This window comes from Acipenser ruthenus, chromosome 10 (assembly GCF_902713425.1).
Source record: "Acipenser ruthenus chromosome 10, fAciRut3.2 maternal haplotype, whole genome shotgun sequence".
Classification (NCBI taxonomy): domain Eukaryota; kingdom Metazoa; phylum Chordata; class Actinopteri; order Acipenseriformes; family Acipenseridae; genus Acipenser; species Acipenser ruthenus.
Genome location: NC_081198.1, coordinates 26602632 through 26626047, shown reverse-complemented (window position 1 = coordinate 26626047; position 23416 = coordinate 26602632). Strand labels below are relative to the sequence as shown.

General features: G+C 39.4%; 2 protein-coding genes across 3 annotated transcripts in view; one reads left to right on the top strand and one right to left on the bottom strand.

Moving 5' to 3' along the window:
* The window catches only part of znf142 (zinc finger protein 142), a 37051-nt gene extending 25025 nt beyond the window's left edge, over positions 1-12026 (top strand). For both annotated transcript variants that reach the window (XM_059031985.1, XM_034924096.2), the window contains exons 7-9: positions 1292-4556; positions 10557-10662; positions 10853-12026. In XM_059031985.1, the coding sequence (XP_058887968.1) occupies positions 1292-4556; positions 10557-10662; positions 10853-11292 (3811 nt within the window). In that variant the 3' untranslated portion in view covers positions 11293-12026. The remainder of the gene's footprint in view (positions 1-1291; positions 4557-10556; positions 10663-10852) is intronic.
* A 142-nt stretch (positions 12027-12168) lies between these two features.
* LOC117408797 (1-phosphatidylinositol 4,5-bisphosphate phosphodiesterase delta-4) overlaps positions 12169-23416 on the bottom strand; it is an 88937-nt gene continuing 77689 nt past the window's right edge. The window contains exons 12-16 of the mRNA XM_034014114.3: positions 22724-22840; positions 15257-15432; positions 14328-14460; positions 13475-13624; positions 12169-12843 (exon numbers count right to left, since the gene is read on the bottom strand). Of these exons, the coding sequence (XP_033870005.1) occupies positions 12752-12843; positions 13475-13624; positions 14328-14460; positions 15257-15432; positions 22724-22840 (668 nt within the window). The 3' untranslated portion in view covers positions 12169-12751. The remainder of the gene's footprint in view (positions 12844-13474; positions 13625-14327; positions 14461-15256; positions 15433-22723; positions 22841-23416) is intronic.

Sequence of the window (23416 nt, the reverse complement as noted above, 5' to 3'; positions counted from 1 at the left end):
CTGTTTATAGGGTCTTGGATGTTGTTTCTTTCGTTCTCTTGATGTTTGTTTTGTTCATCTAAATGTTGAAGTGGCTCAAATGGGTTGGATGTCTGGATTTCTGGTGGTTGTGTTTGACGAAGTTTCTTTTTTTCCCTGCTTCTGCCTATCTGAACCCAGCTGTTTCGACTCTCTTCCATCTCCCTGGTGGCTTTCAGTCTGCTAGGGGTGCAGACTTCCATGAATTGTGGGTGTGTCAGCTCCTCAAGCTCCTGTTGCTGTCTCATTTCCTCCAGCTCCTTTTCTAGCAGGCTTAATCGCTGAAGCAAGTCCTGGATCGTGCGGCACTTTACGCTTAGAGGCGATTAAAATGATAAGCAAAGTGAGCTCAAGTAAACTCTGCTATAGGAATCATATTTTGAGTTGCTTACCTGGTATTTTTGGAGTAAAGCAAATCTAACAGTGTCTGGAAAATAAAGAAATGTGTTCACTTCCCTGGAATGTTGTATATAGTTATCTTCCCTGGCATTTGATTAATATAGTTCTGTTCCCTGGCATTTGATTAATATAGTTCTTTTCCCTGGCATTTTACTTCACTCACTGGCATTGTATGCACACAGTAAATGGTTCACTGGCATTTTATTTATATAGTTCCCTGGTGTTTTATGCACAGAATATAATTCCTTGGAATTGTATACAGTTAGTTCTCTGGCACATCGATTGTATACAGTTCCCCTCCCACAATTTAAAGTTAATGAAACATATCCATTACATGAAAACAAAGCATGCAAAAGCAACGTGTGTGCAGCATACACATGTCTCCTCATAGTGTCCCCGTTTGAAATGCTGGCCACCAGGTTTTTAAAGCCAAACAGCCACCAGCATACAAAACACATTACTTACAGCTTCCGCCTGCCCTGTTGCAAATACTATTTCAGTAATCATGTTTTGATATTTTTTCACATATCCATATCATAAATGACTCATTTGTGTGAATTCTCGTAGTCGATTTAGACATCAACATTGTCGTACTATGTACAACAAAACAGTCCGCAAAAGGAAGTGTTTTTTTGTCTCCTACAGCCTTTTCAGCAACACTCAGCTAGTGTAGCATGCATTTCAGACCTATTAATAGAAGGTCGGTAGAAAAACTTAAGATTAGTATTACTGAAGATACTGAAAAATTGTATGTAAAAATAAATGAAAAAAACTTTTACCAATACATAAATGCTGGTACAACAAATAGATGTGTACTGTACCCCACTATTCTGTGCTCAAAGTAATGATCCTTCTCTCTGTCCTGCCCTCCCAGATACCAGTGTAACCAGTGTTCTTACCGCTGTCACCGCGCAGACCAGCTGAGCAGTCACAAGTTACGGCACCAGGACAAGTCCCTAATCTGTGAGGTGTGTGCTTTTGCCTGCAAGCGCAAGTATGAGTTACGCAGACATATGCAGGTCAAGCATTCACAGGGGGGCAACTGCCAGTCGCCAGTCTTCCAGTGCAAGTTCTGCAGCTACAACACTCACTACCGACAGGCCCTACTCAACCATGAAAACTGCAAGCACACTCGACAACGGGAGTTCCGTTGCGCACTCTGCTCCTACTACACATTCAGCAACACCAGCCTGTTTTTCCACAAGAGGAAAGCCCATGGTTATGTTCCAGGGGATAAGGTGTGGCTTGAGAACTATAAGCAACACGAGACAGACAACAATGCATCACAGATACAACTAGGCTATTGTGAAAATACAGTAGGTCTCCCGTCTAATAAAGAAGAAGGGTCTGCCAAAGGTCTGAGGGCTCCAGAAGAACTTGGTGGTATTCAAGGAGAGTCTATCCAGGAGACAGAATATATAGGACAGGAGGCGATTCAGGTATGGGCAGGGAATTGCAGCTTAGAAAATGGTAACCAAAAACCATTGGATAACTGTAGCATGGATAACTACAACCAAGGTCTATCCTCTGAAATTGTCAGACAGGAGTTGCCCTCTGAAATCTGTGACCTGGCAAACTGCAGCCAGGAGTGGACCGAAACCTGCCCAGCTAATAATTCATGCAAAGAAAATGCCATCAGAGACAATTGTACTAGACAGGAGCCAAACGATGAACGAGAATTCTGTACCATACTATTGACTCAAGTTTCAAATGTCGAACTTGAAGACCCCAATTGTTCTCAGGGCCAGGCTGAAAAAGAGAGGGGTTTGATGGCAGCTGACTCTCCGGTTCCTCCAATGGGTACAGGGAGCAAATTATTCCCTGAGACAGAGGCCATGGATCCTCCCTTATGTAAGGGGAGTGAAGAGGAGGGGGTGGGAGGAAGTGAGTCTGAAGAACCCATTGATGCCAGTGAAGGAGAAGTGCCTTTAAGAGTACATGTGAGGATAGGAGAAAGTCAGATAGAATCAGAGCAAGACAGTGCCCTGATGGACAGCCAGGAGGAAGAAGACACAGTGGACTCTATTGTTCTTGAAGGCAGCTCAGAGAAGGGGTTGCCCATGAAGGCCAGTGGTAGTCAGGAAGGGGAAATGTCCCACTCCGAGTGTGTGCTTAAGGCCCTAAGGAAGCAGGATAAAGAGCAGGCAACGACATTGGTGCTGGAGGGCCGAGTGCAGATGTTGGTTGTACAGAACAAAGCATCTGTATTCAAGTGTGACCAGTGCTCCTACGTGACAAAGAAGCAGACATCCTTGAGTCTGCACTGTCGCATGCGATGTCGTGCAAGGAAGGCTCACCTCCAGTGTGGGGAGTGTGGAGCTGTTTTCAAGCAGCAGCGAGGCCTTGATACACACAGGCTAAAAAAGTGCCCAGTCCGCCTGAAAAAGAATAGGCGGTTTGCGAGGCCGCTTACTGCAGGTCAGCCATCTTCTAAGAAATTGGGAGAGAGTGAGCAAGCTGTAAGCCTTCCAGGAGAAGCAAGTACGAATCAAGCCATAGCAAAGCTGTCAGAACTGAACCAGATAAGAACTGGTGAGTTGGAAACATTGGTATCTGTAGAAGCAACCAGCCATTCCACTCTTGAACAATCTGACTGCACCACTGCAGCGAACTGTGCTCCAATGGCAAGCCTACATGACTTGAATGCTCAAGAAGAACCTGGCACAGTTCTTGGTGAGGAAGAGAATGTAGCAAGCATCGAAAGGGAGGCTACAGATTCTCCTCTATCCTTTACAACCTCTCCGCACCATGTAGGTGACTTGGAAGGCTATCGTAAGGATGGTGGAAAGTTCCGGTGCAACAGGTGTTTGTTTGCCTGTTCTCGTCCCTCTACAATTAAGCGACATTGTGCTTCCTGTTCTTCTAGGGCCTCTACAACACGGGTGCTACGTAGCCAAATGGAGAAAAGGGGAAGGAAGAAGAAGATGGCGGAGGAAGAATACGATGATGATGATGATGATAAGGAGGAGGTTGAGGATGATGAAGATGATGATTATGAGCAAGAGGAGGAAAATAAAAACCTGAGAAAAAATCGGTTCTCCTGCTCCACTTGCCCTTTTACATGCCACCAGAAAAGAGCACTGACGAGCCATCGTAAGCGTGGCTGTCTCAAGCCAGGTGAGTTCCAATGCCAGCTGTGCTCCTTCGTCGGCAAATCAATAACTGCCCTTAAAAGCCACAAAATAGTCCACAATAAGAAAAACCGGCTAACTACACTGAGTGGGAAAAAAGCACGTCTCCGCTGTGAATTATGCCCTTTCACCTGTAAGCAGGAACGTTGCCTGCGCCAACACGTGGCCCTCAAACATGAAGGTCTGAAACCCCATATATGCCACTACTGTGACTTTAGGACCACTCGCCGCTATCGCCTTGATGCCCATGAGTCCCTCCACACAGGTGTAGGCCGTATCTCTTGTGACCAGTGTGACCAGACCTTTGGCACCAACTCTAAGATGCGGCTTCACCGACAGCGTGTCCATGAGAAGCAGCCCACCCACTTTTGCCAGTTGTGTGACTACAGTGGCTACAGTGCCAATGATGTGACCCGCCACACCCTTTGCTGCCACACTGGGGAACTATGCTACACCTGCACCGACTGTCCAGCAGGCTTCAGCTCAGAGACTGCCCTGAAGCAGCATAGCCAACGACTGCACCAGAAAACAACTAGCATGGTCTGTCCACACTGTGACTTCTCTTGCCGCAGCGAGGCAACCCTTAAGAGCCACGTGCAGCGCAAGCACCCGCAGCTGCAGTGTCCCAGCTGCCAGGTCAGCTTTGAGACCAGGGAGAGCCTGGAAGAGCACCGCAAAACCCATTTCACCCAGCGATGCACTCTCTGTTCGTTTGCTGCCCGCGAGCGGCAGCTCCTGGTCCAGCACCTTATGGATGAGCATGAGGATGGCCCCCCTTCTGAGAAGCCTCTGAAGTGTGCTGCCTGTGGATTTGCCTGCCGTCACCAGCTGGTGTTCGAACAGCACGTGCGCTCACATGGTGGCACCCGGCTGTACAAGTGCACCGACTGCCAATACTCCACCCGAAACCGTCAGAAGATCACCTGGCACACCCGCATTCACACCGGGGAGAAGCCGTACCGCTGTGAGCAGTGCAGCTATGCCTGTGCAGACCCCTCGCGCCTGAAGGTGGGTTTCATGTCTGTCTCTCTCTACTAGGGGTGGGCATTTCCCTATATTTTAATGAGTGTATACACATACTTTACTAATCCAGTCTCTTTAAAATTGTACCCCTTCTGTTTGGAGATTTTAGCTCAAATACCCCTTTACAATTTTCGCTCAAAGAAACTACAAAATGATATCGCAAAAGTTTAGAAGTACAGTATTTCATGTTCGATTTTGAAATGTCACATTTTTTAAGTATATGGAAAACTACAAAGCAGTATGTAATTCAACGTAATATTATTCAGCAGGTTTCATTTGACTTTATGAAGCAAAATAAGTGAATTGTATAGGGTGATGCAAAACTTTTGGCCATAGCTGTACATTGCCTGAATCAATAATGTGGACATTAAGTTAAACTTTGTATATCTGTTGGTGAAACGTACATGCAATTTATTATAGAAACTGAAAATTGACGAGTTTGAGTGGTGTTTATTCTTAATAACCGATTAATATCCGATTTTACCAAATAATAATAAAAAAGGGTGAAAAAAAACCCTGAACTGAACAAAAACTAAAACCGAAAAATACAAGCCTTAGTATATCGCTTCAATGGACACTATAAAACACAAATGCATGCCTTCCGATCCTGGTACATCTCTTCATTGGACACTATAAAACACAAATACATGCCTTCCGATCCTGGTACATCTCTTCATTGGACACTATAAAACACAAATACATGCTTACAGTGAAGGCAGGACATGCCTGCCGATCCTGGTATAAGTTCTCCTCTGTGAAGTCTTATAAATAGTGTAGCACAGAGTAGACGTTAGATCATTGAATATCTACTAAAAGTCATCATTGTAATGGAACAAGTTAAAACTAAAAACTTGGTTTTATTTATTGAACCCCATCCTTCAGCGGTGCTTAGTCAGTGTATCTTTAGCCATCATGTCAGATATTAGGGTTGTTATTCGCTTTATTTTTAATGGCAAAACAAGGAGGCTCATTTTGCTGTTTAGTCCACCATTTGGGTAATTGAAAATACACAAAACTTATAAATTCACAGTCCCAATAAAAATACTGTTTTTTAAAAATGTATTCTGGATTATTTGCAAAGATAGGTTTATTAGGATTTCATATGCTATCAAAACTGGACTTTAAATATTAAACAAATATAAATTAGATTCACTAAGCTTTGCTGAAGGAGTAAAAACACTTAACTATACAAATACCGTGACAATGTTTTAAATAATTACACAACAATAATTGTTGAAAGTGAAAGCCTATACAAACCCTGTACAGTCAGGCTCTTAAAATGTTCTCTGAAATGCAGACACACTGCCAGACAGAAAGCAATTTCATTAAAAAGTCTATTGAGGGTTCAATATACCTTAAAGGCATACAAATGCTAGAAAAATCTACTTGCCCCCTCCCCGTCTCACAAAACACACACAAAAAAGCACCATATAACTTGTAGGATTTTGGTTTTATTTAACAGTGAACACAATCAATTGATGATTAACAGGTGCTTATCTAGCCTTGACTGGTTCACTAAATTCAAGATACAGAAAAGGTTCCCCGTGACCCCACCTCACCTCCACAAATGTATAACATACTTTAAGGAAATGTTCCTTTCAGTGCAGTTTGGAACACATTTGCTAGTACATACTAAGAGTACAACTATAATAAGCAATACCTGGAGTTATTCAAATATAAAAATAGCTTCTGCCTGTTTTTTCCACTCTTTCTCTATAAGCTGAATCCAACTCCTGATGTACAGGTGTTTTAGTTTGTTGCATCACAGGTACAAAATCATTGCCAACTATTACTGCTACTTTGTGGATTTTTCTTGACGTTCTTTGTTTTGTAACACTGAACCCCAGATTTTTAAAGGACTTGTGTATAACCTGTCAAGTTTCTCTGCATTTTTTTACTGTTTTTCTACCAAATTGCAGGCAATATTTACAGTAGGCTCCATCAAATTCTGCAAAGACAAAATAGGTTTTCACTTATTTATTTCTATATATATTTTAAACCATGTACAACGTTTTACAGCTATTTTTCCTCATCTAGCATCTCGTCCCATGATGGTAACTGAACACTGCTGCAGCAGAGTGATCCTGGTTTCATACCCTGATGGTTGTTTTTTTGTTTATTTTTTGGAGGGCAACATTCTTTCCTTTCATTCATGAGAATTACAGTCTGTATTTTATTTTAAAATAATAATACAATATTGCACAGATAATCTCATATATAAGCATTTCATTTCTATCATTATAAACATATTTGCCAATCTTCATGTTTTAATAGTTTCACAAATCTAGTATCACTCACACACTCTTCTGCAGTATTCACAGTAAACAGGCGTGCTAGTGTCACTCACACCCTCTATTCTGCAGTATTCACAGTAAACAGGCGTGCCAGTGTCACACACACTCTCTGTTCTGCAGTATTCACAGTAAACGGGCGTGCCAGTGTCACTCAGACAAGCCCATCTGGATCTGAAGTTTTAGAGTCTGAATTGCATGGCAGCTTCTGAAGGACCACTCAGTAACATGGCTGTCAGTACTAAGAGCTTTAAGGAGCCACTTACTATGCCACAATACAACTGTCAACAGTGAAAATGTATATTAAGAGTAATGAAAATGGAATAACAGGAAAATCTACATGTGGTATAAAAAAGAACTCTTCATGAACGTTCATAGAGTATCCTGCATTTATTAATTTTTTTAATTAAAAATCGTAGCTTAATCCCCCTTTGGCATAGCGCCATAGCAGAACCTCTGATAGAGTAGCTGCTATGAGCTGGCTCTCTGCATTACCCATAGATACAATACTGGTATCACCCACTGTTTTAACAACGCTTGATTTTATATCTGTCAGGATATTTAATCAAGAATGATTGAATAATTTAGAGCCATAGAAAGAAATAATGATGGATTTAATATGTATTTATAGTAATACGCTGGGCTGCAGCGGCAGGCTTACTGTGATTAATGGGTGTGTTCAGGTCATTTCCAAAACAAGACAGAGTATACAGTTTGTCATTTTCTAAAGTAGTGGTTCTCAATCTGTGGTCTGCCAGCTCCCTTCAAGTGGTCCGTGGAAAGGTTACATAATTACGGAAAGGAAGCGACAGCATAGTTTATAGATCCCATTGCAAACCCAACATTTGAGACCTTAAAAACTCAGATACAGAAGCAGGAAGAAAATACATACATGGAGAATATCTCCAATTTAAAAAACAGGTCTAAACTTGCAGTCATATATATAGGCTGGAGTGTCTAAATGTATTCTTTACCAGGGAGTTTTCATGTATTGCGCTCACATGCACCGAACACAGTAGCCTGTAAGGTTAGGGATAACGCACCACAGGGCATTAACATACAACTGTAGTTGGGTTGGAGGCACGAAGCGAAGCACCTTCAGCTAACAAAGCTGTATGTTAATGCAAGACAACGCACAAGCCCTGGAGTGTTATCCCGCTTATAAAACAGATGCAATTTAAAAAAGGTTATTTCTTTTTTTAAAACAAATAATTTTGTTTATATATCATTCCACTTAATTAATTCAAATGAGTGAAACCTCCGTGCCGGTCTCAATCGCTCCGTAAACAGAGCTGACGTTAGCCTTGTTAGTGACCAAGCATTAAAAAATGCCAATCTTGTATTTATGTTGATAATGAAAAGATACAGAAAAGGAGGCAAAGACGAGATCAATACATACATATGATTACATATAAGGGAGAGTTTGACTGAGCAGTTACCCTACAGAAGAAAGAAAATGCTTATACAAGTCCAGTAAGAGCACGTAGCAAGTACGATAAATGGGTGAGAACTATTTCAAATAAATAAAACATAAAAAACCATGAATAAGGATCGATTGAGACCAGCACCGAGGCTAACATAACAAAACTGAGTACTCGTGACAAGCCGAATTGCGCACTGAAGCATAGAATTCTCGTAACAGACCGTTTACATTTTCAAGACAAACTGTTTTTAAATCAATTAAAATTTCTTTGTTTAATCAAATCAATAAAAGCACCAGCTGCCCAATAATTGTAGTTTTCTTTGATTTCATGAAGTTGTTGACTTGGTAAATCTTTGTGTCACTTGGTTTTGCTTCTTGTAATTCTAGCCATTCTACTGTCATGCCTCTGAAAAAATCAAATGTGATGAAAGGAATGTCACTCATTTTTAAAAACTGTAAAAGATCTCTCACAACAATGTGTATTTATTGCGAGTTGTTTATGTTGTGTATTGATAATGTATTAATTGAACTGTGCTTCGGCAAAAATAAGTTCCATTGTTCATTGTACTATTTAACTGCAGGGTAAAAAATCCTCAACAGCCAATCAGCGAGCAGCATCCAAACATTCAGTTTTATAAATAAAGATTATACCAGCTGGAGATTCGTAGCTCTGACTGTGGCGCTACCTCATGGATGTATTGTAACGTCACAGATTATTAATTCACATAAATCAATTTCTGCTGCAGTTATCAATTTAAAAATAAAACTGCCCGTTTTTTTCCCCTGTCGGCAAATTCGTGTTAGTGAAAAGTAAACTAGAATTGTTCTTTGAAACTCCAATTTTAAAATAGCTTTGCTCACAGAAACAGGCCCATCCATCGCATTGATAGTATATGGCGGAGTGTCCTGTCCTTATATATATTTGTGCACTGTTTTATTATTATTTGTATTATTGTTTGCGGCATGGATAAAAGCGCCACGTATTTGATATTGTTTTTGTATTTTTAAAAACCCTGTGAGGATACGTGACTGATCAGCTAGTGGTTTATTTAGCTAGCTGACAGTCACGCATCCTTATTAAACTCGTGCAGACGGTGACCATCTCCCGAGTTAATTCATTGATTAATTGTTGCTAATCGGGAGATGGTCACTGTATATAAACCTGCAGCTCTCTACCCTCGGGGAGAGTGCATGAGGAGTGAGAGGGGAGAGAGCGAGGAGAGAGAAAACTAAACTCAAAAATAACTGCTAAGCGTGCTGGTTGACACCAGCACGATACTTATTTGTTTATTTGTTTGGCCCTTGTGCCTTTTTGTTTGTAGTTTATTTAAATCTTTTGTTTATTCATTTAATAAATACGCTGAGCGCCGTAGCGTTCAGCTTCACCACCGCCATTCCATCCATTGTTTGGTTTCCGTTTACTTCCTGATCCGTGACGTCACCAGTCACACACCACTCAAACAGCTGCTCGGCTAAATAGTATTATAGTGATTTTTTTACGTGCTTATTTTTCAGTCAGCTATACTGTTTATGTGTGGTCCGTCGAGATAACAAAAAATAATAATTCAGGTGGTCCTCGAACAAAAAAACTTGAGAACCACTGTTCTAAAGGATTAACAATGTTCTATTTGATTACACGAATAAACGTTCACACATGCCCATCCCTATCTCTGCCTGAGCAGATCAGTCCCTATAAGCGTTCACACGTGCCATTCCCTATCTCTGCCTGAGCAGATCAGTCCCTGTAAGCGTTCACACATGCCCATCCCTATCTCTACCTTAGCAGATCAATCCCTATAAGCGTTCACATATGCCCATCCCTATCTCTGCCTGAGCAGATTTTTTTTTTTACCATTTTTTTTTTTTTTTTTTTTTTTTTACCATTTTTTTATTTATTTTTCTTTACCATTTTTATTTATAACAGTTTTATAGTACATTTTTTCAGCTATAGTGCTCCCGTCACAGTAAATAAGACCGTCTAAGAACTTGTATGTGAAGATGAAGATCTGTCACTAACAGATGTGTGAATAATTGGATACCTTCCATCCTGTTTATAATTCAGTATTGGTCAATAATACTAATTGGATACCTTCCATCCTGTTTATAATTCAGTATTGGTCAGTAAATGTCACACTTGTTTTATATCTTTTTTCAAGTCATGTAAAATGATGCCAAAATATATTGTAATATGTAATATTAGAACTTTATTGCCACCTCCCCGGAAATGAGGGAAACAAATACATCTGTAATAAAATGCTGTGTCTGTTTTAGTATCACATGAGGACTCACCAGGACGAGCGGAAGTATCTGTGTCCAGAATGTGGCTACAAGTGCAAATGGGTGAACCAACTGAAGTACCACATGACAAAGCATACAGGTGAGCTTGTCTGCCAAGAGCAGAGCTAGCTGTCCTGCTTACTAGCCTGGTGTGATTAAGATGGGATGGGGTTTTCAGTCATTGTTTTCTGTTTAGGGATTAGACTACAATTAATATCATAAGGAGTAAGTAGAGGTGTGTGTGTATGTGTGTAGTTCTGTAGTTGAAACACATTCATGTTTCTGTACAGGTGCTAAGCCGTACCGCTGTGAGGAGTGTGAATACTGCACAAATCGTGCAGATGCTCTGCGGGTCCACCAGGAAACACGCCATCGGGAGACTCGCTCCTTCATCTGTGAGCAGTGTGGAAAGGGCTTCAAGACACGCTTCCTTCTGAAGACCCACATGAAGAAGCACAGTGAGGAACGCCCCTATGTCTGCCGTGTCTGTCAACGGGCCTTCCGCTGGGCTGCTGGGCTGCGCCACCACTACCTCACCCACACCAAACAGCACCCATTCTACTGCCTGCACTGCAGCTACCGTGCTAAGCAGAGGTTCCAGGTAGTCAAGCACCTCCAGAGACACCACCCTGATCGAGCAGACAACCAGGACCTCAGCCAGGGGGTGGGGAAGGACCCCGGGCCTCACACTGTCCCACTGCAGCAGGCCATGCTCGAGGGGCAGCAGTGAATAGACAGGGCTCAGGGGAGCAGGAGGGGTGAGGAATCAGCCAGAGAGAGTGGCACAGTTTAGAAGGGCCTGAAACATACCACACTGGAGATGGTAATATGTCTAACCTGGTACATTAGAAAGTCTTTCACCCATTCTGGGCTGTGATGTGAGTACCATGGGACCTTCGTAAAAGATGTTAAAAAATGAAATGGCTCAAACAATTATGCAATGAGTTACATTGAATCCTGAAGAAAGTATGAGAAACAGTATTCCTCACTCTCAGATTTTTTTGTTTTAACCACCAAACAATGCTATCTCTGTCTCTGTAGCCACTTGACCAAACTGCCTCCCAGTTCCTCAACAACGACCAATAATGTGTTTGGTCCCCCAGTTCCTTCATGCTTACCAGTTTACAGTGAATTAGCATTTATCATTGCTTTACACACATTTCCAGTCCCTCATCTCTAACTTTTTGGGCCACAAGCCTCACAGTTCCCATGTCAATTACTTTGTGTTTTGTTCCAGTTTTTAATTAGGCCCTCTTCTGAAACAATATACACAGCCTCTTCAAAAGCATTCAGTTTTTATTCTCTTGGAAAGCTTCATATTTATTTGTAAGGTATGGCGTATGTATATACATACATAAATGCAAACATGCTAACACATGGACAGGAATAAATACCAGCAAATGCAAAGAATGTGTAACAAAATAAGATTATAAGTTCCCATTAATAAAATATTAAAAGCAATAACATTTTTTTTCAATAAGAGCAAAGTATAAAAAAATATAATACTAATACAAGCAGCAAAAACTGTACACTTAACCCTAACCCTAACCTCTAACCCTTACAAAACAGGATAGGTAAAGTAGAACTGGAAGAATTTGGGGAATCCTCTCTATGTTTAAGCTATATGCAAACAACCATTGAGTAACTTCTTAACAAAATATAGGCCACAAAGTTAATGTTCACAGTGTCTTGGGTTAAAAAGCTACTAATTGATTACTGCAACACAAAAGTAGTTACCAGAGATAGTCAGCCCTTTTATGTCAAATACAATCCTTGTCTGTGTTATTCATATATATGGAATATGCATTTACATTTTGCTTAATTATTTTTAACAGTAATATTTCATATGCATGCAGTTTTTGGTGACAAGTTATGTCTGCAGATTCAAATGCGGTCAAACAATTGGATTTCAAATCCAAATTCCCCCAAATGTCTGTGAGGTATTCCAGCAGCGTTAACCGTGGTAAGAGAAACACTACAGTGTGTTGCAAGGAATAAGATAAAAGCAATGCTTCTGGGCTGTTGTTTTTGGTGGTGATAATACAGCATGCCTTTTAATGTTTTCAGGAAATCTTTGAGCCCCAACTCATATATTAGTGCAGTGGCCACTCGTTCACACTGTCATGCTGGGGAAGGTTCTCATGCTGTTAGGGGTTCATTCCTGACGGGTGTAGAGGGGCTTGTCCACATTATGCAAGGTCAGTGATCCTTATGTGCACAAAGAGCGAGGCAGGAGATATACTGGTCCCGTCCCTTGAAAGCAGATGGATGTGGCGATATCCTGAAAGACAAAATCACATTTGCACTTTCAGTCCAGGTCTTTCTACCATAATTAAGTTGAACCAACTAAACCTCTTCCCAGGTTAAAAAGCACTTATTCATTTAGTTCCGCCCTTTAAACCTGAAATGGAACTACACATGATATAGACTAGAGTAAAATATTCCAAAATGTTGAACAGTAAGCAAAAGTGTTTCATTTCTGAATACATGAACTAGGGGGCAACTGTACCCAGTGAATAACATATTTTGTTTCTAGAATGTTCAAATTGAATTTGTTTAAAACACATATATAGCACTAGCTTCAACCTTTTAATGCACCAACCATAATACACATGATCCTGCATGTAAGCATTTTCCAGTAGCAATTGAAAAGTGCTCTCAAACCACAGCAGTTCTTTCATTTTCTTTTCCTTTTTTTTTTAAAGAGTTCTACTCTTTGTTTTTATTACTGAATCAGCTTTAAATAGGCCTACTCATAAGAAATGTTATGAACGACAGGAGGCCATTCAGACCATCAGTGCCCATCCAGTTACAAGTATCTGATTGAACTACGCCTGTCCAGAAGCTGTTATAGACAGGAAAATGGTCAAATAAATCACTTTGAATTGATGCTGCACCAGCAGGCTGCTTACCTTGCTGAATGCTCATGAAAGGAAGAGTGTACTGCCCCACAAAGTCATTCTTCGAGGTCTTATCATAATCCTCCACGACAAAGCGCACTAGAGCCAGCTCAGGGACATGGACAGTAAACTGAAGGGTCTCATACCACACAGGGTTAAATCCTGTAGAGATAAAAATGAGAAGATGCTGTATAAATAGGGCTTCTGTGTTTTGGTTTTTATTGCTTTCATGTTCGAGTTTTATGTAAATTGTTGTTTTTTTTTGGGGGGGGGGGGGTTCGCTTTTTATAAAATGTCTGAAATTATTGTTTTCGGTTACTTACCAAAATGCTTCTTTTTTTTTTTTTTTCTGTCACAATAGTAGTAACTCGACAGTACTTGCACTCACTATCTAACTGTAATATAGCTTTAAATCCTGCAAGCAAGCCTTCTACTGTAATTGTAGTCTCGCAAGCAGAGTCTGTAGAATTTGCTGCCACTCAGTAGTGTGGAAGGGTTTAAAGTATTCAGAACGAATCAGTGATAGATACGAGTCAGGAAGGAGGTCATGAGTAACCACTTCCATTTTTTTCCTGTTTATTGGCTATATACCAATTTTATTGGTTTTTTTTTTTATTGGTTAAAACTGAAACTCAGAAGCCCTATTTATAATGCATTACACCGCTGTTGGTTTCTCCAACACCTCTAGAGCTTCCCATATACAGTGTTGAAAAGAGGAAAACGTGTCTATAGGTTTTGACCTGTAATCTAGGAACATGTGACCCTGCACTAGGGGTGGGAATCGGCTATGTCTGTTATTCGGGACGACCCTCAAGTGCTTCTCTGGTTTTCCTGTTCCACCCCTATTATAAGGGAACGCTCTCACCGTTGTTGTCAATGTATTTCGTCTCCTGTTTGGCCTGGTCCATTGGTACTCCATGGATCTCCACTCTCACTAGTGGGTCGATGATGGAGCCCTCCTTAATGTTCACTTTGGGGAGCTGCTGTCCGCTGATTATCTGTGAACCGGGGGGGGGGGGTCAAGAGGATAGAACGTGTTATTAAAGTGACTGGTTTGTTCACTGTGGGGAGCTGCTGTCCACTCAAATCCCAAATTAACAAAGAGAAGCAAAAGATGTTCAACTCAAGAAAAAGGAGAAGTGATAATGGTGCCAATAAGATGTATTCTTAACTGCCAAGTTTGTTCACCTAAAAACTTCAACAACATTGACCTACTTATGACTTGCCGTTATATTGACATATGTAGGATCCGTATATGAAAAATTATTTTGTAGGTAGGTATGTATGTTGACGTCATCGTCACACTCCTTTAACCCAAAGCATCTTGTAATCTCCAGGCCTCATAGATACTGTATACACACCGTTTATTCAACTGATCCAAACAACGGGATCTACTATTGTCATTTAAGTCAATAAAATATGAATCTCGAGTTGTTCGTATTTTTACAGACCTTGGACCCTTTATTAATTAGATCAACCACTATTTAAATAATCTTTTAAATGTGAAATGTGTTGCTTCCTAAGTAACAATAATAAAGGAACTTAAACAATATCTAATTCTGTAATGTTCCAGTAATGAAGACAGCCCGATCAGGTTCACCCACTGTATTCCCAGAATGTCCCTGTATGGAGAGGGCCGAGGGGCATGTACCCTTCCAAGCCAGGGGGTGTCCCTCGTACCTGTATGGAGAGGCGGAGGGGCATGTACCCTTCCAAGCCACGGGGTGTCCCTCGTACCTGTATGGAGAGGCGGAGGGGCATGTACCCTTCCAAGCCACGGGGTGTCCCTCGTACCTGTATGGAGAGGCGAAGGGGCATGTACCCTTCCAAGCCACGGGGGTTCTCCGGGTCAAACCTCTCCCAGCCCCTCAGGAATTTGGGCTTCAGGACGTATCCACAGCGGCAATTCTGGCTGAAGAGGCCATCATTGAGGTCCATCTCCATACCTGCTGTCTGGAAGTTCAGAGCAACTGGAATATGAACACAGAGACTAGGGTGACTGAGATGAACATTTTAGCGACATGATGTCTAATAATACACACAGATTATTTATTTATCTATATTATACATGGATGAAGGCTGTATTTACACCCTGAGCCATTCTTAAAAAAAAAAAAAGGCATAATACCACAGTAGTGACGTCAAAAAGAGATAATTCCTCTAGAGGAAAATATACGTGAACTTTGACCCATTTGACTCCTCGAGACCATCACTTTCAATTCAAACACAAAATATCTCGTTTTCAATCACTCATCAACACCCACAGTACAGAAAGGTTCATTAATTATCAACAAAATGAGAATACGTTAAAAAAAATAATAATCTTCGGTCTCGTAATTTATGACATCACAGAAACCCTAGATGGAATAGTTTTCCTGTAACTCACTGAAGCCTATCTGTTACATATATGTGTGTTAAGCAGTTGTATTGAACTGTCCAATCAGAGATGGATGCAGTTACTGGGTGGAACGTGAATGATTAGCTGATTCACGTTTGACAGTGTTTTGTGATCTAAGAGTTGGAGCGTGTACTCAACTGAGTGTAAGTTAAGTACATAATACGTATATCAATTTTAATAATTTGTTTAAAATAAATTATTCTTATATATCTCATTAAATATTGTATATAGTCATGTCGTCATAAAAATATATATTTTTAAATATATGCCTATTTTCTGAAACCGGACTTCCTGTGTCGTTTTTATGAATGAGGGAGGCGGGTCAAACAAGCTCTTTAATCGTGACAATGAAAGATCTGTGTGATTCATTTTGGACCTTGACCGGGCAATCCGCGAATTGCCCAGTTTTGGGGTTTGCCAAATACCGGTCAGAGACCGTTTTAAAAGCTCGTTGACCAGCAGAGACAAAAGCCTGAAGTCAACGTGACTGGCAGCAAAACGTGTGAGAGGCAGCTAAAGAGTGGCTCACTACCTACGTAACGAAAGTTTAGAGACAGTTGTAGTTGTGGCGCGTAAGTGCATATTTACTTCAGCCCGCGCTCGTTTTTTTTTTTTTTCATTGAAAGAAAAATCTGCCGGTGGAGAGGAGACATGTGAGTCGGTATGTCTCGTCAGCTATTAATAGCAACATTTTTCAAAAATGCGGTTTCAAATACAGCTGCAAGTGAAAAGGAAACAGAACTGGGCGTGCCTGAAGAGCCATGAGACATCGAACCTACTACAAAGCCTTCTAAAATAAAGAGATTGTACAACCCTGAGTGGGAACAAAAGTTTGTGTGGGTGCGACACAAAAATGTTGGTGGCATTGACAAAATATTTTGCCAGTTTTGCATAAAAGCTGCACGTAAAAATGAATTTACTAAAGGCTCAGTTAATATGCAAGCTTCTTCCCTGGTAGCACACGCCGAGTGCAACGACCATATTTTAACTATACGTACACTGAAGCAGCAAACTACTATGAAAAAGCACTGTGATAAAGCAAGTCAATAATCAGGCAGCACACTGATTACTCAGCTAAAAGTTGTTTATCACATGGCACAAAATAGCTTTAGTTATCCCAGTATCAAGTGTTCCGGCCGAGAGAGGATTCTCGCTACAGAACAGAATACAAAATGCAAGTAGAAGTCGTCTGACAGGAAAAAGTAACACGCTTGATGAGGATCGCCAGTTTTAATAGAGACATTAACAACTTTGACTTTGAAAAGGCCAGCCGACACTTTCTTTGTGAAAAGACCAGGTGAAAAGAACCAAAAGCAAAATAATTGAAAGACCGAGCTGTTTTTATTTTATGCTATTTTACGCTAGAACAATTCACACAGCTGCAGAATCACTGAAAGCTTAACGTAAGTGCAGTTTATATTTTCTCTTGAGTTTTACTCTTAAATACAAAGTGTTTTAAGGCTATATACTATAGCGTGCACGGGGGAAGGCAGCAGTAGAGCTGGTAGGTGACGTAATCACACACAAAGACATAAGCCCGATATACGCTCTTTGCAAGGGAGCCGGCTCTTTTGTACAGCGGTATTGGCGCTACATTTTAGTGCGAGAGGTCCCGGGTTCGTGCCCGTCCTCCGCCTGTGTGTGGATTATCTCGCTCTGTGTGATGCGCCTGCCTGCGGGAACCGAGATCGCTACAATACCTGCTTTTAGTTTTCAGTTATGCTAAGAACTATAACTGTGTTTGAGTTGGACGTTACACAGCAAATATGTAAAAATATCAGTAACGTTTGAAAACAAATTATTGAACAGTTTATTTTGCGTTTAATTAAAAATGACTGTGAAAGGATTGTGTACAGAATTTTGAATCTATACAAAAACATTGTCAATGTAGAAAAACGCAACAGCCGTTTCTGCAGAGAAATCAGCGATCCAACGTGATTTAACCCATTAAATGCAAGGCTACTTATTCAACATAGATACATAAAAAGCGAGTAAGAAGATGAGCAATTGGCATATGTGGCATATTTACCCGCTGTTCTTCCCCAGTAAACCACTGCTTGTTACTTGTTACTTTCTTAAGCCAACACATTTAAATGACCCTTGTTTGTTACATTTTAAAAGATTGATTTAAACATTGCAATGTAAATGTAACTACCATTATATGTTTCAACCTTGGTGACTTTCTTTGATGCGCTATTAATTTTATATATATATATATATTAGCTCAAAGAGCCAGCTGCCCAACGTGTTGTACATATCTTTCTCAAGGGAGCCTGTGTTTGAATCCAAACATTGGAGGTATTTATAGGTTTTTGACGGCATGACAACTACTTGTTATTGTTTACATTCAAATTCATGATTTATTCATTCTTACATGATGTAATGGTGTTCTATATATTGTGACATCATTTTTACTTCTATCTTTGAATCTGTATTAATTCTAATTAACACTACTTTACATAAACTTATATTTTTATTATGTCATGCAATGCTGGCTCTGAGGATCAGTCTAGATTTGGCCTCCCCAGCGCATCAGCATGCACAACTTTTGAATGAATTTTGTTTATTTATTTAAATGTTATATATTTATTGAAGTTAATTAGTTCATTCTTTTCTGTTGAGTCCCGCTGGCATAATCGTGTTCAGTCTATTTATCCATTTACTTTCTTTTATTCTTCTATATGTCGCATTGTCTAATTTGAGCTGTTCTAATACTACAAACTTTACATCATTTATGTCATGTCCCTGACTGGTGAAGTGCTGTACTATTGGTTCATTCATTTTTTTATTTCTAATTAATGAAAGGTGGTTCTGAATTCTTTTATATAAAGTAGTTCCAGTCTCTCCAACATATTTGATTTCATCACATTTTTCACAGGCTATTCCATAAACAACATTGCTATTTTTACAGTAGGTATTAGTTTTTAGTGGATATGTGGTGTTCTTATGTTTAATTATATTTTTACGTTTGTCTATGTGTTTACACACTTTACATCTACTAGTGCATATGTTAGTAGAACCTATTTTGTCAATTATTCTTTTATGTTTACTGTGAACTAAAATATCACCTAAATTAGCTTCTCTTTTGAATGCTACAACTGGGGCCTTAAGAAATACTTTTTTTAATTTTTTTGAATTATGTAGAATCCGCAAGTGTTTCCAAACTATCTTAGAAATATTGGGCAAAAGTTTAGAGTAAGTCATTATTAATGGGACTCTTTTGACCTTTTTATCTCTATTTTTATAATCTAGTAGATCATCTCTTTTTAGTTTATGAGGCTGTGTGGTCCAGTGGTTAAAGAAACGGCCTTGTAACCAGTAGGTTCCCGGTTCAAATCCCACCTCAGCCACTGACTCATTGTGTGACCCTGAGCAAGTCACTTAACCTCCTTGTGCTCCGTCTTTCGGGTGAGACGTAGTTGTAAGTCACTCTGCAGCTGATGCATAGTTCACACACCCTAGTCTCTGTAAGTCGCCTTGGATAAAGGCGTCTGCTAAGTAAACAAATAATAATAATAATAATAATCCACTTTTCTTAACTCCGTCTCTATAATTCTTTCTTTGTATCCTCTTTTTTTAAGATTTGTTTTTAATACATTTCTTTGTTTTACATAGTCACTTTCTTTTGAGCATATTCTTCGTATTCTTATTCCTAGACCCTTTGGGATTGCCCTTTTAGTGTGTATCGGATGTGCAGAGGACATGTGTAAATACTGGTGCATGTCAGTAGGTTTACAGAAGAGGTCAGTCTCAATTGAACCTTTTTCAAGTTTTACTATGGTATCTAAAAATTCTATTTCTTTCCTTGTCCATCGAAGGTCCACCTTAATATTACTGTGTATTTCATTTGCCATTTTATGAAACTGGAAAAGAGATTCTTCTCCATGTGTCCAAACCCCAAAAATATCATCTACAAACCGAATGTATTTTAAAGGTTCTCTTTCTGATTTTCTAAGTAATTGTTCTTCCCATTTCCCCATGTATGTACTGGCAAAATGCATTCCTAATTAGATCCTATTGCGGTACCATCGTTTTGTTTGTAATTCTTATCAACAAATGTAAAATAACTGTTTTCTAAAACTATGTTGATCATGTTCAGTACCTCTGCTGTAGGTATTGATTTATCTAGTCTATTATCTAGTGCTTTTTGACAAGCTTCTAAAGTTTCTTTACGAGGGACACTTGGGTACATATATATATATATAGATATATATATATATATATATATATATAGATATATATATATATAGATAGATATATATATATATATATATATATATATATATATAGATAGATAGATAGATAGATTTTTTTTTTTACATGAAACTTGTACTTTTTATATAGGTATATAAATGTCAATTGCTGTGGATAAACTCATCAGCCAAATAAATTAATATGACATGTAGTTTTCTAGCTTGCTATTTATTAATTTATTTATACATTTATAATATAAACATGTATTCATTTCTACATTTATTTATTTATTTATTTAAAAATATTTATTTCTAAATGTATTTATTCCTCTATGCATTTGTTTAAATCATGTATTTATTTCTACCAAATAAATTATTCCTTTTATTTATTTTTAATTAAACGAGGAACTACAATTTATTAGAGTTCAGAGATTTAGAGAAGGAAGCTACATGCCACTCTTGTGTGCAATTCCATTCTATGGTATCTACCAAACAGACAGGAAACTAGAAATTTTCAAACAGGAAATCGAAAATTTCTAGAATCGAGCAGCACCTTCAGGTTTTCAGCGAAAGCTGGTCAGGCTTGGATGTAAGCTTAGAAAATGAACGCATTTCAACAACTGAGCAGTGGCGCAGCGGGCTAAGGTGTTTTTTTTTTTTCCCTCCATCCTCCTGCGATATGTGCTGTTTTAAAACATAAATAATTTGTTTAATATAAATGGTGCGGATATCAAACTGCTTGCACACCCTGGTATGTTTTGACGTTGACCAACATGTGGAATCACATGATTGGTAGATGTCCAGTTATTTAGCTTTTCTGTTTGAATAGTCGCTACAGACCCTTAAAAAGTCGACAGAAGAAGAATAATTATTTTACCTTAGTTTGACTTATATCTCATTGTGTATAAGAGGTATGTACGTTTTCACATTTGAGGTAAGAAAGTTTCAGACTTTTGATACTGGTACAGATGGTAATTCTAAGTGATTTAGTTTTGCCGCTGCAACATGATAAAAACAGCTAAACTCTTTGAGCTGTATAGAGACCCTCGGTAGTTTCAAACAAGTTTTTCTAACTTGTCAGAGGAACTACCGTTCCTCTCAATACGTGTAGCGTGGACATAACCGGTTCATTTAGTGTGGTGACCAGTAAAAATTTTAGTAACAGGTCACTATGACGGGCTACGTTTTTTCCTAGCGGAAACCCTGTTAAGTATTCGGTTCGGCCGAATCTTTTGGATTCGGTGCATCCCTACTTTTTACAAAATGTCCTTCCTCATCAATTAGACCCCGTACTGTGCTGGCCTAGGGCCGCCACATACTTAGGTCTGCAACCCTGTTCACATTTGCGGTTTAAGGCGCATTTGCGTGTTCACAATGTGACAGAAAAGCAGGCCTAAAATGTGGCGAATTGTTTTGTTTTTGTTTTCTTTTTTTTTTTAAATGGAACAATAGCCTGCACTCAGAATGGAAGAGCTACCGGGAGATACAGTAATCCTTGATTTGTGGCAGATGTTTCTTATTAATATTAATTGCACAGTAGCAATTTTATGATATATATTAAAAAAATAACATATTATTGACTATTTTGACGTAATGTTATGGTGTGTAACGGGGTGACGGTCCGAGCTTACCCCCATCCACAATCACATTATTATCTCAAGAACAAGGAGGTATTTAGAATGCAGGAAACAGCAACTTGCTAGTGTTGACAGCTATAAATATTTATTTTCGGAATGGATTCACTCAAATTGCAAATGACTAACAGGTTGTACACAAGGACTGACATTCACAAGACAAGCTTATGACTAACCACCTAACAGTACTACTGCTCCCTCCTAAGGAAAGACATGGCACGATCGTTAAACTATTCTGTTGTTTACTTGTTATTATCATTGTCATTATTATTCTCTAGTCCCTAACCATTACAAGTAAAGACTGATATTACCCCTTCTCTTGGAAGATTACCCAACATATGGCTATAACAAAACCCATTCCACATGTAGCTATGGCAGCGTCATTAACGGAAGCGCCCTAATCTAAATACAGCAATACACCGTCATATATGAAATACACTTTGCTCAACAACATGCACGATACATAATAAACCACTGCTCTAGCGCCAGTAGAATAACATTAACAATAACAACCACAATAATTGAAATATTATAGTGAAAATAAAAATTGTTACACTTTCATATTTTAAGTAAGTTAAATCAATAAAACAAACTTTTTTTTTTACTTCAAATATTACAAATAGTTCCCTGTTGTAAAATTTATCCAGTCATGTGTTATGAAAAGGTGGCCTAAGTCTGCTTTGTGTTCATATATATGTAAAGGCTGGCCCTGGTCCTGGATTGCAGGCCCTGGGCTGCATCGAAACGGCGACCTAAATCTAGTGGTGGCCTTAAATAGCAAGTGTGAATGAGGTCATTCATCCCTTGGAACGAGAGCGTGCTCATCATGTTGGGCAGCTGCAGAGTGTACATACAACTTGACTTTTTCATTTTCTCTGATAGACCAAGCTTTTCCATGTGACTTAATCAGAGATTCGATTATTGCCTGTGTTCATGTGGGTCAATCAAACCACGATTCTGATTTTGTTAAGCCCTACTTCAATCAGTCTGTGTGGATGGAAACAATTTCATGGTCCACTCGTCTCACAGTTCTTACCTATTTGGCAGCCCACGTTCCACATATCCTGGGGATTATAGTTGGAGGAGTCTGTCCGCATGCCGCTGGGGTACACACGGGTCAGCTGCCTGGTGTTATGTTGCACAAACTCGGCTCCTGAGGGACCAACAACCATAGCTTTCTTATATTTGTAATTAGTTGTCAAAGAAATGGTCAAGACTTTAACTAGCTATGTTTCTGTCACCATATCATCTACTATTTGAAACTATTTATTGTTTTCTTTTTATACATCATGCTGTCTATCTATCCATCTCTAACTATGTAACACTCAACCGTAGTACATATTGGAAGACTAAAATAAACATATACAGTTCTTTGACAAACGTTTTGACAAAGTTTTTCTGAATGTTTCCAATGTTCAAATTGTTCTGTATTCACATTCTTAGATCCCAGAGTCTGGTACGGTCTCCCATCCCAAATCTTTTTAATGATCCCAGGAATTAGTTAGTGCTGGTTAATGCATGCACTGGACATGGAGTGGATAATAGAGAATGGGAATAAGGAAAGTGTGCTATTGATGGTTACTTAACTAGGAAGTATTTTCTGGTCTAACAATCAACAATCAGCACACGGTTATTCCTTGAATGGGACCATTAGGAGATGTTTATACTTTTATCATCTGCAGGGAGACCACACAAACCTCTGTGATATGACAATGTGAAACAAAACTCA